The sequence below is a fragment of the Leucopleurus acutus genome (assembly GCF_964270905.1).
Source record: "Leucopleurus acutus genome assembly, chromosome: 14".
Lineage (NCBI taxonomy): Eukaryota > Metazoa > Chordata > Mammalia > Artiodactyla > Delphinidae > Leucopleurus > Leucopleurus acutus.
This window is the reverse complement of record NC_139156.1, coordinates 9,331,096-9,343,220: the sequence shown is the minus strand read 5'-3', so window position 1 is coordinate 9,343,220 and position 12,125 is coordinate 9,331,096. Positions and strand designations below refer to the sequence as shown.

At 50.3% G+C, this 12,125-nt stretch overlaps 1 protein-coding gene across 1 annotated transcript in view; it reads left to right on the top strand.

The window, feature by feature from the left end:
- The window catches only part of HTRA1 (HtrA serine peptidase 1), a 57,346-nt gene that overhangs the window by 24,989 nt on the left and 20,232 nt on the right, over positions 1 to 12,125 (top strand). The window contains exons 2-3 of the mRNA XM_082854747.1: positions 6,880 to 6,979; positions 7,393 to 7,597. Of these exons, the coding sequence (XP_082710873.1) occupies positions 6,880 to 6,979; positions 7,393 to 7,597 (305 nt within the window). The remainder of the gene's footprint in view (positions 1 to 6,879; positions 6,980 to 7,392; positions 7,598 to 12,125) is intronic.

Below are 12,125 nucleotides of genomic sequence, written 5' to 3'. Positions count from 1 at the left end.
TTCTTCCCCTGGGTCCCGATGCGCACACTACTTTGTGTGTGCCCTCCATGAGTGGAGTCTCTGTTTCCCCCAGTCCTGTTGAAGTCCTGCAATCAACTCCCGCTAGCCTTCAAAGTCTGATTCTCTGGGAATTCCTCCTCCTGTTGCCAGACCCCCAGGTTGGGAAGTCTGACGTGGGGCTCAGAACCTTCACTCCAGTGGGTGGACTTCTGTGGTATAAGTGTTATCCAGTTTGTGAGTCACCCACCCAGCAGTTATGGGACTTGATGTTATTGTGCTTGTGCCCCTCCTACCATCTCACTGTGGCTTCTCCTTTGTCTTTGGATGTGGAGTATCTTTTTTGGTGAGTTCCAGTGTCTTCCTGTCGATGATTGTTCAGCAGTTAGTTGTGATTCCGGTGCTCTCACAAGAGGGAGTGAGAGTACGTCCTTCTACTCTGCCATCTTGAACCAAATCCTCTTTTTTTTAAAATTAGAAAAGACAATTCTTTTGGCCACATGGCATGTGGGATCTTAGTTCCCCGACCAGGGGTTGAAACTGCGTTCCCTGCATTGGAAGCATGAAGTCTTAACCACTGGACCACCAGTGAATTCCAGTCTATAATTTTCTTATAATATCTTTGTCTGGCTTTTATATTAAGGTAATGCTGAGTTCATAAAATAAGTTGCGCAGTGTTTACCTTCTTTTTTTTTTTGCGGTACACGGGCCTCTCACTGTTGTGGCCTCTCCCGTGGCGGAGCACAGGCTCCAGACGCGCAGGCTCAGCGGCCATGGCTCACGGGCCTAGCAGCTCCGCGGCATGTGGGACCTTCCCGGACCGGGGCACGAACCCGTGTCCCCTGCATCGGCAGGCAGACTCTCAACCACTGCGCCACCAGGGAAGCCCTACCTTCTTTTTTGAAGAAGGTTTGTGAAGTGTTAGTATTGTTTCTTTCCTAAGTGTTTGGTAGAATTCGCCAGTGAAGCTGTATGGGCCTGACATTTTCTTTCTGGGAAGGTTGTTAACTGCAAATACAACTTCTTTAATAGCTGTAGGATTATTTGGGTTATCAATATCTTCTTCAGTGAGTTTTGCTAAATTATGTCTTAAAAGAAATCTGTCCACTTTTTCTAAGCTGTAGAATTTATGTGCCTAAATTTGTTCACGATACTTCCCTATCATGCTTTTATTGTCTGTAGGATCTGTATTGATGCTCCCTCTTTGACTCCCTGTTTGCCATTTTTGTCTTTTCTCTTTTTTTCATTCATCGGGAATGTAGGAAATACCTTACTTTCATGTTTCTGAATTCCCAGCTTTCCGTAAATGGCAGCTGTTACCGAATGCCAGCCAGGTCCAGCTTTCCGTATGATGATGGAGTAGCTAGAAGGGCCCGGTCTCAACCCGGCTTGAGACGTCCCATCCTCGTTACCTTCTGCCGCCTCAGTTCTGGCATGATTAAACACGGCCCTCACTTCATAGAGGGAGTTATATTTGTCTTCTTCTGGTGAGGTTGGTTACTCCATGGGAATTTGAGGGAGTGCAGCTGGGCTTCAGTTCAGGCTAGACTACCCTGCTGACACAGTCCCTGTCTCCCAGTGGCTGCAGGTTACCCTGGTAAGCTGGGGAACAGAGTACACGTCAAAGCCAGAAAAACCGGCTTACCGCACACCTTCCCCTTGACCTCTGCCTCTGCACTTGTGGCCACGATGGCCCTGTTAGGAGGAGCCTCCAAGACGTACACAAATTTGCCAAGGTGAGGAGAGTGGTTCTCTGGACACTTTCACCTCTCCCTTTACTTCTCTGCTGTGCCCCTGAGGTAAGTGGTGCTCACACCTGTCCAGAGCTGCCTACTGAGCAGCACCTCCACCAGTTCTTTTGTTTTTTTATTTTTAAACTATGCCATAACTTGGCCAAGCACTTCATCATATACAGGAGCTCATAAAATCAGCATCAAAAACACATGGAGGTAGGGCTTCCCTGGTGGCTCAGTGGTTGAGAGTCCGTCTGCTGATGCAGGGAACACGGGTTCGTGCCCCGGCGCAGGAAGATCCCACATGCCGCGGAGCGGCTGGGCCCGGGAGCCATGGCCGCTGAGCCTGCACGTCCGGAGCCTGTGCTCCGCAACGGGAGAGGCCACAGCAGTGAGAGGCCTGCATACCGCAAAACAACGACAACAACAACAACAAAAAAACAAAAAAAGAAAACACATGGAGGTAGATATTATTCTCATCACATTTTATGGACAAGGGGAGAAGACATGGAGGAGTAAGGTGACATACTAAGGTCACATAGCCAATAAGTCCCATACCAAGTGGCACACTCTGATCTCTCTGAGACCAGAGCCTGTGCTCTTACCTATCCTCCCCATGCTGAGTGGCCTGGATGCCCCAGCCCTCCATCTGTCTGCATCACTTGGAGAGTGAGTTGTGGCAGAGCCAGCCCAGGTCCATCTCTGGAATTCTCCACCCGAGTTGACCCCTCTGGAAGGAAGATAGTTGACCCGCAGTTGAAATCACAGCAGGTGGGGCCAGCCAGGGTTTCTAAAGACCACAAGGCAGCAGCAGCTTCCTTTAGCTCGGTGGACAACCTTTTACATGGAGCAGGACCCTAGCATTGAGCCAAGCTGCTCTTAGCAACACTCTTATTCCTCATTCTGAAATTGCATTTGGAGAAGACAAACACTTCTTTGGTTTGACGTTTTGCCCATCTTTGGACTATTAGTTGATGGTTCCTTCAGTTCAGTTGTTTCTGCTCTATTTATTTCTCCCATTAACACAGATCCACCAATGATAATAGAGGTCACCCGTTGCTTTTTTTTTTTTTTCGGTACGCGGGCCTCTCACTGTTGTGGCCTCTCCCATTGCGGAGCACAGGCTCCGGACGCGCAGGCTGAGCGGCCATGGCTCACGGGCCCAGCAGCTCTGCAGCATGTGGGATCTTCCCGGACCAGGGCACGAACCCGTGTCCCCTGCATCGGCAGGCGGACTCTCAACCACTGCGCCACCAGGGAAATCCACCCATTGCTTTTTCATCTCAGCGGCACAATTAAGGCTTGTCACTGTGGCTTTTCAGTGGGGTCTGTGCACCCACTGTCCCTCCTTTCTGTTTACACATCTGCAGAATTAGGGGAGTCCTGTGCCCAATCTCAGATTCCACAGTCTCCTTATTTTGCTGTAGCATGTTGGAGTGAGGGGGAGAGACAGGGATTAGATCATAGAATGTTGAAGGTGGAATAGACTTCACAGCTCATTCTAGAGGTAGTTGGCCCCATTTTACAGACGGGGAAATGGGGACCACCCGGTAGACTGCAGATGGAACCTGGGCCTTCTGGTGTCCAGGCCAGCATCCTTGCTGCTCTCCCACATTGCCGTCCCAGGTGGACAGACCCTGGAGCCACTTTCTCTAGTGTGTGTGAGGAAGCAACTGCTTCTTGTTTTAGCTGGAAAAACCCATTCTCACTTTCATCCCTGATGTGGGCAGATTCTCCCGGGCTTATGTGGGAAGTAGGAAGAGGAAGCGAGTGAGTGATTTTTAGTGGCAAGACTCTAGTAATCGTCCTTCTTTTGAGGGTCTCAGAATCTCCACACTTCCCTGGGGGTTGCTGGCCTTGTTGGAGTTAAGCCTCCTTTTGGCCTTTCCCAGGGAGCTAGTCCGAGGAAGCCCAGATGCATTTGTTTACAGTTGTCTCTGGGTGGTGCTCACGGGTTCTGTGTTGGGAAGGAATGTTCCTATCCCCTTGTTTATATCTCCTGTTGGAGAATGCAGGGAGACGCGCCAGTTAAATAACCACAGCTACCTGGGGTCCTGGAAGGGCAGCAGGTGTGTGATGTGGAGACGTTGTAGGTTTGCTCAGACTTTTCTGTTACTTATACACTCCGGGAAGAAAATTTAGTGTCTCTAGAGAAGTCATTTATAGTCTCTAAGCCTCAGTTTCTCTAAATATAACATGGGAGCAATACCTGATTTTCCTCTTCCACAGGAAGGGTACCATAAGGAAGGCTTTTCTTTTCTTTTTTTTAAAATACATTTATTTACTTATTTTTGGCTGTGTTGGGTCTTTGTCGCTGCGCGTGGGCTTTCTCTAGTTGTGGCGAGCGGGGGCTACTCTTTGCTGAGGTGCGCAGGCTTCTCATTGTGGTGGCTCCTGTTGTTGTGGAGCGCAGGCTCTAGGCACACAGGCTCAGTAGTTGTGGCGCACGGGCTTAGTTGCTCCGCGGCATGTGGGATCTTCCTGGACCAGGGCTCGAACCCGTGTACCCTGCATTGGCGGCGGATTCTTAACCACTGCGCCACCAGGGAAGTCCCAGGAAGGCTTTTCTTAAGTTTATTTATTTAATTTATTTATTTTTGGCTGCAGTGGGTCTTCGTTGTTGTGCACAGGCTTTCTCTAGTCACGGCGAGCTGGGCTACTCTTCACTGTGGTGTGCAGGCTTCTCATTGCGGTGGCTTCTCTTGTTGTGGAGCACGGGCTGTAGGCGCACAGGCTTCAGTAGTTGTGGCATGCGGGCTCAATAGTTGTGGCTCGCAGGCTCTAGAGCACAGGCTCAGTAGTTGTGGCACATGGGCTTAGTTGCTCTGTGGCATGTGGGATCTTCCTGGACCAGGACTCGAACCCATGTCCCTTGCACTGACAGGTGGATTCTTAACCGCTGCACTGCCAGAGAAGCCCCAGGAAGGCTTTTCCAATGGTACCATATGAAAGGGTTCTGAAAGCAAAAATAATAAATATTATGCTACCATAAATTTGTTGAATTAATCTTGCTCAGTAGTTGCAGATCTTTTTCTGCACCTTACAAAAATCAAGCTATGCAAAAAGAGAGCAGATTCCAGCCCTGAAATAAAGCAGCTCAGAGCCCAGTAGCCGTGACAGGCAGGGGCCCTTTGTTCATCGATGGTCTTTCACTTCCAAGAAGGAAAGCTTGGGAGAGGCAGGCTGGTACCCGAGATGTCCCTGTGCCCAGGGCTATTGAGCTGGAGAACTGAGGTCCCTGGTGGGGACACACAGCCCAATCTGTACAGTTGCTGTGGTGCCACTGGGGATGCCTGTGGACACGCAGCTCTGAGAGCCACAGAAGACTTGAGAATGTCACAGCTTTCACAGCCTGGCACCTGGAGAACGGCTGTACCCCTGGCACAGAGGGGTGTGTTTGTGTGTAGGAGTGTATGTATCTGTGTATACGAGTGTAGCTGTGTGAATGTATGTATGTGTGTGAGTGTAAGAGCGTGTGTGTATACAAACGTGTTTTGATGAGAGTCAGAGTCTGTATGTAAGGGCGTGTGTGCATGCGTATGTGCGTATGTGTGTGGATGTGTTTATGTGTGTGTACATGTGAGTATATGTATATGTGTGTACGATCATGAGTGTGAGAGTGAGTGTGTTTGTGTGTGTGTGAGCATATATTCATGAGTGTGTAAGTGTAGGTGTGGGCGTGTGTGTGTGTGTGTGTGTGTGTGTGTGTGTGTGTGTGTTGGGGGCACAGGCCCTTTGGTTAGCAAGGGGCAGTTTTGCAGGCCTGTGGTTTCCTTTTAAACCTCAACCTCCTTGCGAACCCCCCTGTGTGAACGGTGAGGGAGGGAGACCAGCTGTGGTGAAGGGTCAGGGTTCTTTTCCTTTTATTTCCTACTCATCATGGATCAGTACTTTTGTAAAATATGCTAAAAATGAATTACTACCAAAATATAGTTTAAAAAGACAGAAAATATCAGCCCCGATTTAAAATTTTTAGATGCAAGAGGCATAAGATTTCTCCGTCAAATTTCTATGAAGGTTTCTGGAAGCTCCCTGTGAGTTTCTGCACGGGGCCAGGTGGCAGCGGGGCTGGCAGAGCTGCTGGGTGCAGCCCTGTGCTCGACCCACGGGCCAAGGCGGAGAGGAGGGAAAGGAAGGGGTGTGGGGGTTCTTGGCTACAGACTGGCCTGGAGCCCCTCTGCTGTCTCTCTGCAGAGAGACTTGTTCAGGGGTGTCAGCAGGTGGCACGGGTTTGGGGTCAGAGCAAGGGGCTCAGGCTGCCTCTGCCACCCGTGTGCCCACAGAACGGGGGCTCCCAGCCCCTGAGTCTCCAGGAGCTCATTTCTGAGTCAGATGCCATGGGTGTGCACATGAGGCTGGTGGTAACTAACTTTTTGCCTTGCTGGGAGACCTACATCAGATTTGTGATTGACAGCTTTGTCTGAAAGGAGGTTTGCAAATGCCCACCATACGGGGGGTTCCCTAATTACAGTGCATATGTTTATAGAGAGAATTATGGTCATTCGATTTTCTCTTTTTTTTTTCCCCAACAGAATCAAGGTATCTCTTGTGTCTTTTGGCCTGGGATGTCCTGGGGTCGGGGAAATGGAGTGAGTGCTTAAGATGTGGTGGGAAGCTGCTCTGGGGACAGACAGCAGGAAAGACACCATCTGTGCCTTTGCCTTAACGCTTTTTCCTAGTAGCCTTTTAAATCTATAACACTTGATGGGCATCTTGTCAAAAACAGCCTCAGCTCTCCCCTGGACAGTGGCGGTGTGCTGAGAAGGGCTGCTGTGTGGTGCTGCGGGAGTTGGGGAAGGGACACTGGTGGACGGTGTCATGTCAAGGTGGCCCTCGGGCGACCAACTCTTTGGAATCATGTAGGAGGCCCGGGTATCTGCTGGAGCCTCTGGTTCAACATTCTCGAGGTGAAACTATTGAGAGCAAGGAAGCCAAGACAAGAGGTCATCTTTGGTGGGTTTTGCTGTCTTATCTGAGTGGGTATTTCCTCAAGAACCAGAAAGATCTTTGCACCTGAGCCCAGTTGCAAAGGGCTCTTGTCCTCACCCTCCTTCAGGTTTTCTGGCTCTTCTAACCTCTATCTTTCTCCAGGTGGCCACAGCACAGAGCACAGCGCCTTTAAGTGTCTCGTCTTTGTTTCTGTTCTCAGGGCAGGAAGATCCCAACAGTTTGCGCCATAAATACAACTTCATTGCCGATGTGGTGGAGAAGATTGCTCCTGCTGTGGTTCACATCGAACTGTTTCGCAAGTAAAGAGAGCCTTCCTTTTGTTCCTCAGCCTCTGAAGCTCCCACTGAAACCGCTGCCATTAGCAAAACATCAGATCTATTTAAAGTGTCACTGAATATAGTCTTACAGGAAGATAAGCATTTCTCCCTTGGGATGTTTTCCTGTTTGACTACTTAAATCTACATTCTTGACCCTTCTAGATATTTTAAGAACCTCTGGTTCTGAAGAGATTCCCTAAGAATATTTTCTAAGTGGAATGTTTGGATGCGTATAGAAGTCAGTCTAACGTTCCATATTTTAAAGTTAAATAAAGCCAGTGTGTCAGGTAACAATTGCTAGACGCGTGCTGCAGTTACAGAATCGGTTCATCAGTGTGTCTCAGAGCTGATCTGAAGATGTTTCAGCCTTAACCAGGTACTTTTTTTGGTTCTAGGCTTCCTTTTTCTAAGAGGGAGGTGCCTGTGGCCAGTGGGTCTGGGTTTATCGTGTCCGAAGATGGACTGATTGTGACAAACGCCCACGTGGTGACCAACAAGCACCGAGTCAAAGTTGAGCTGAAGAATGGTGCCACATATGAGGCCAAAATCAAAGATGTGGATGAGAAGGCCGACATTGCCCTTATTAAAATTGACCACGAGGTAAGTGTGTTCCCCACCTGCAGGACCAAGTTCTCAGGTGCCTTGACTGACATTTGGCTAAATCTGGAGAGGTCAAAAGGCACCAGAACTCCCTGATTTCATGAGATTCTGAAGCGGGACCAAACCAGTCAAGTCTGGACCAAAGGAGAACATTTAGGACATGCTGAGTGTGACCTGGGGTGAGGGAGGGGAGGGAGCTCATGGAAGCTTCTTTAATAAGCAGGCTATCAGGTGAGAGGTTTTTTGTTTGTTTGTTTTTTTGCGGTACGCGGGCCTCTCACTGTTGCGGCCTCTCCCGTTGCGGAGCACAGGCTCCGGACGCGCAGGCTCAGCGGCCATGGCTCACGGGCCCAGCCGCTCCGCGGCATGTGGGATCTTCCCGGACCGGGGCACGAACCCGCGTGCCCTGCATCGGCAGGCGGACTCCCAACCACTGCGCCACCAGGGAAGCCCTCAGGTGAGAGTTTTCACAGTAGTGTTTTCAATTTTTATAAAAGAAAGCAGTAGGTTTATAAAGAAATTAGTAGGTAAGCAGTGAAAATTGAGTTTCCCTTCCATTCTTAGCCCTGAGGCAACTGTGGCTGCAGATTTCTGTTCCTTTGTGCACTCATCACATATAGAGAATTTGCTGGGTTTTGAAGTTAGCCATCATTAGCATGTGAACAGCCACTCTGAAAACAAACCAGGTCTCCCAAATTGGGTTTTTGCAGAGTTACTAGGTGTGTTTTAAAACAATACTCCACACAAAAAAGTTTTGGAAACCGTGAATTAAAACAAAGCTGATGGATTTCGTCCTCATAGCACTTCTCAGAGCTTTTAATATGCTAACGTGCATATGACTCTCCTACAAAAGGGTGTGCACTCTAAACTACAATTTTCTGTGTGTAGACTTTTTTTTTTTTTAAACAGAGACACAAAGAGCTCAGTTTGGGAAAAGGTTTGCTTTCTTTTGAAATATTCTCCATGTAGGCATTTTTGTTCTGTTGATTTGTTTAGCAGTCTTCATACCTGAATTTAAATCCAATTTTTTTAGACCATCAACAATTCCCACTCTTTGGTACGTTAGTTATGGAGGTTTGTTTTGCTGTGTGGCAGGTGCCTAGAGAGATAGTGTTTTCTGGTTTCTCCACGCTCTTGTCATTTTCCAGACTTCATCTGGAAAGAGGAATCAGGCTAGGCTGGAATCTTGTTTCTGGCCCAGGACAAAAGATCATAGACCTCGAGCCAGGAGGGATCTTCTTCTCCGGCTCTCTGTACATTTTACTTGATCCAAGCTGCGAAGTCAGACCCAGGTGGTACAGCACGGGCTGTTTATGTTTGTGTTGTTGATTGGGACAGAAACAGGCTCTGTGCCTGGTGTAGGTAACTAGGTAACTGGCCTTTAGCGATGTCTCAATTGCATATTATTTCTGTTAGGTTTACCGTGGAATTTCTGTAACAACTAATCTTTCAAAATGTGTTTATCGGTCACAGTATAATCATAATAACTTCTACTTGATAAGCTCCAAAGCTGGACCAGGCTCTGCCTTCATTTGTAACTTTCACCTAATCTGCACGATAGCTGTATTATTGCCATTTTATAGAGGAAGAAACAGGGGTTCAGAGAGCTTAAGTCACCTGCCCGAGGCCACACATCTAATGCTGTGGTGAAGTTATAGCCTCCGAAGCCGGCCAGGCTCCCCAAGTGCCCAAGCCCGTGACCGTTATGGGAGGGACGCAGCCTGGCCTTTTGATGTGATGGGCTGGGAGGCTGGCGCACCCCGGCTTAGGTTCACACTGCGTGAAGGGTGTCCAGGATGTGGTAGTCTCACCGGAAGGAGGTGACCAGAATAGCATAGCCTGTGGCCACACGCGGGACTTCTCAGCTCCACCGAGCCCTGGGGAAGCAGCCAACCTTGCGGGCTGTCTGCAGGCAGGGCTCTGGTCTGGATGCTGCGTGAGCTGCCCCCGCGGGCTAATTTCATGTTTGGCACGCGTGGGTGCAGCCCATGCAGCTGCTCTGGCCGGGGGATATCCTTTTCAGCTTTTGAGCCAAGGTGGCGAGTGTATTCTCCTGCCATCCCTGGCATGTCCCGGCTGGCTGTGAACCATCTCCCATCTCGACAGACCAGCTTTGTAAGGTGTTTCTGACCTGGCTCCTACTGTCCCCGGGAGGCTAGCCTTCCTGCCAGCAGCGCGCTATTTGAGATGCGTTTCTAGCCCAAGAAAAAGGAGCGTGAAAATTTAGAGTGAGCTAACGTGGCCTTTCGAAATGGAATCGGAAATGAGAGGATATTAAATTGCAGACGCCCACACAAGAGACTGGTTTCCACTGACTAAACTACTTTTTTTGCTGATTGTGGTTGGAAGTGGAGAGAGTAAAAACATCTCTTCCAGCTCTTTCCATTTTGTTCCCTTAGTCTGATGATTGATTATGTAGGAGAGGGAGCCGCGGACTGCCTTGTAATGAGGCTCAGTTTGGAAGGAGCCTCTCACCTGGGTGAATACAGATGTGCTCGAGCACATGACAAATGTGCCGGCAGCGCTGGGGGTTGAGGTGAGCTTGCCTCGCGCTGTGTCACCTCAGCAGCGAGAAACAGGGCAGGAAATCTCAGAGGAGGCAGAACAGAACCAACCAAAATTGGACTTGAGGGTCGAAGTCACTCCGAATGGCGCTTGCCGTGTGAGGTCAAGGCCCAGCCTCCCCAGGGCCATTTGCTAATAACCCAGTGGAACTGGTGTGACCGCCCCCCGCATACACGGGCCCAATGGTTAAGTTGGTGCCTTATACTCTGGACCCATTTCCTCCCCCCAGCACCAGGATTTCACTTGAAGGGCCCTCCATTACTTAAAGAGCCATCCTCCTTCCTGAGCATGCGATTCTTGCCACTTTTAATGAATGAAAATTACCATGGACATCTGTTATCACTGCCCACTTTTCACCCACCCCGTCCCCCCTTCTTCTGGGAGCAGAGGCCAGTATCTCCTTCGGGGTCCATTTCTCCCCCACTGGAAAGTCTTAAAGGGACCACCAGTCATGACACCCCGCCCTCTGGGGCCAGGTGGACACAGGACCCATCAGACCGAGCAGATCCTCAGCTTGGAGTGCGGCTGGATGCCACCCACAGAAAAACAATATGGGGGAAGCTGGTGTAGCCTCTGCTGCTGGGACCCCGCTGCCCCCTGAGTTCCTGCCCTTTCTGAGCCTGATCTACCTACTTTCCCTTCCATTTTGCAAGCCCCACCTCACATCTTCCGTACACCTGCCTCGGCTTGAAGTTGCCAGAGACGTTTCTGGGCTTGCGACCAAAGGAATTTTTGCTTCTCACTGCCGAGCGGACACATGTGCGCTCACTTTCCCCGCTGAGTTTTGAGCCAGGAAGAACCTTTGGAAGAAAGCTCACTGGGCAGAGCAGCTGTCTTTCCCTGGTCTGCCGCTCCCACCAAGCTGGAGAAGGAGGATGTCCCCCTGCAGGCCCATCCCCTCCAACCACAGGCGGCCCGGATATCTCTTTCTGTGCTTCTGTCCTAGGATTTGCAGCTCCCCTTTCCTCAGGACCATGACTGGGACCAGCATTCATCAGGGGAGGGAATGCCAGCTGCAGGAAGGAAGGACAGTGTGCATGCAAACAGTTTAATAGAAAGCAACTTTGAGGGCAGACTAGTTCAGCCTTACATAAAAACGGTTTCCAGATGTGTTGAACATGACACTGGCTGTGTCTGCAGAACATTTAAAAATTTCCTCCAAAGGCAGCATTTTGTCTCTGCAGTTTTTTTGTTTTTTTTGTTTTTTTGGTGGTACGCGGGCCTCTCACTGTTGTGGCCTCTCCCGTTGTGGAGCACAGGCTCCGGACGCGCAGGCTCAGCGGCCATGGCTCACGGGCCCAGCCGCTCCGCGGCATGTGGGATCTTCCCGGACCAGGGCATGAACCCGTGTCCCCTGCATCGGCAGGCGGACTCTCAACCACTGCGCCACCAGGGAATCCCTGCCTCTGCAGTTTTTTTGCTGAGTAGTTCAGGGAGAGAGAGAGAGAGAGAGAGAGAGGGAAAATATTTGGTTTCTTTAGGCCAGAGTGCAGGACAGAAATACCGGGGATGTACTGAAGAAGGTGAGAGAGGAAAGTTACTTTTGTCCCAGCTGCTTTTCCGCTGTGTCGATTAGAAAACAGGCAGGAGAAGGTCATCTGTCCTCCCGCCTTGATGATTGCAACTTTCAGTCTGGGTCCTGTCTGCCCTGTGTAAACCCCTTCACACACTCTCTGTTCTTACAAAGAGATCGTAACTGCTTACAGGGCCTTGGAGGGCCACCCAGCCTGACGGGCGCCCCACTCTACCCCGCACTCCTCCCTCTGCCCCTCCCCCTCTCTGCTACCCCCCGCCCCCCATGCAGGGCTGTTCTCCTGGGGCCTTGGCCATCCCTCCCTGGGGTGTCCCCATCCAGCTCCTCCACAGGTGACCTTCCTTGTCCTTCAGGCCTTGGGTTAAATTCTGCCTCTGCCCCAGACGGCCCTTCCCTGACCCCCTACCCCGGGGAGCGCCCCACGTCCCA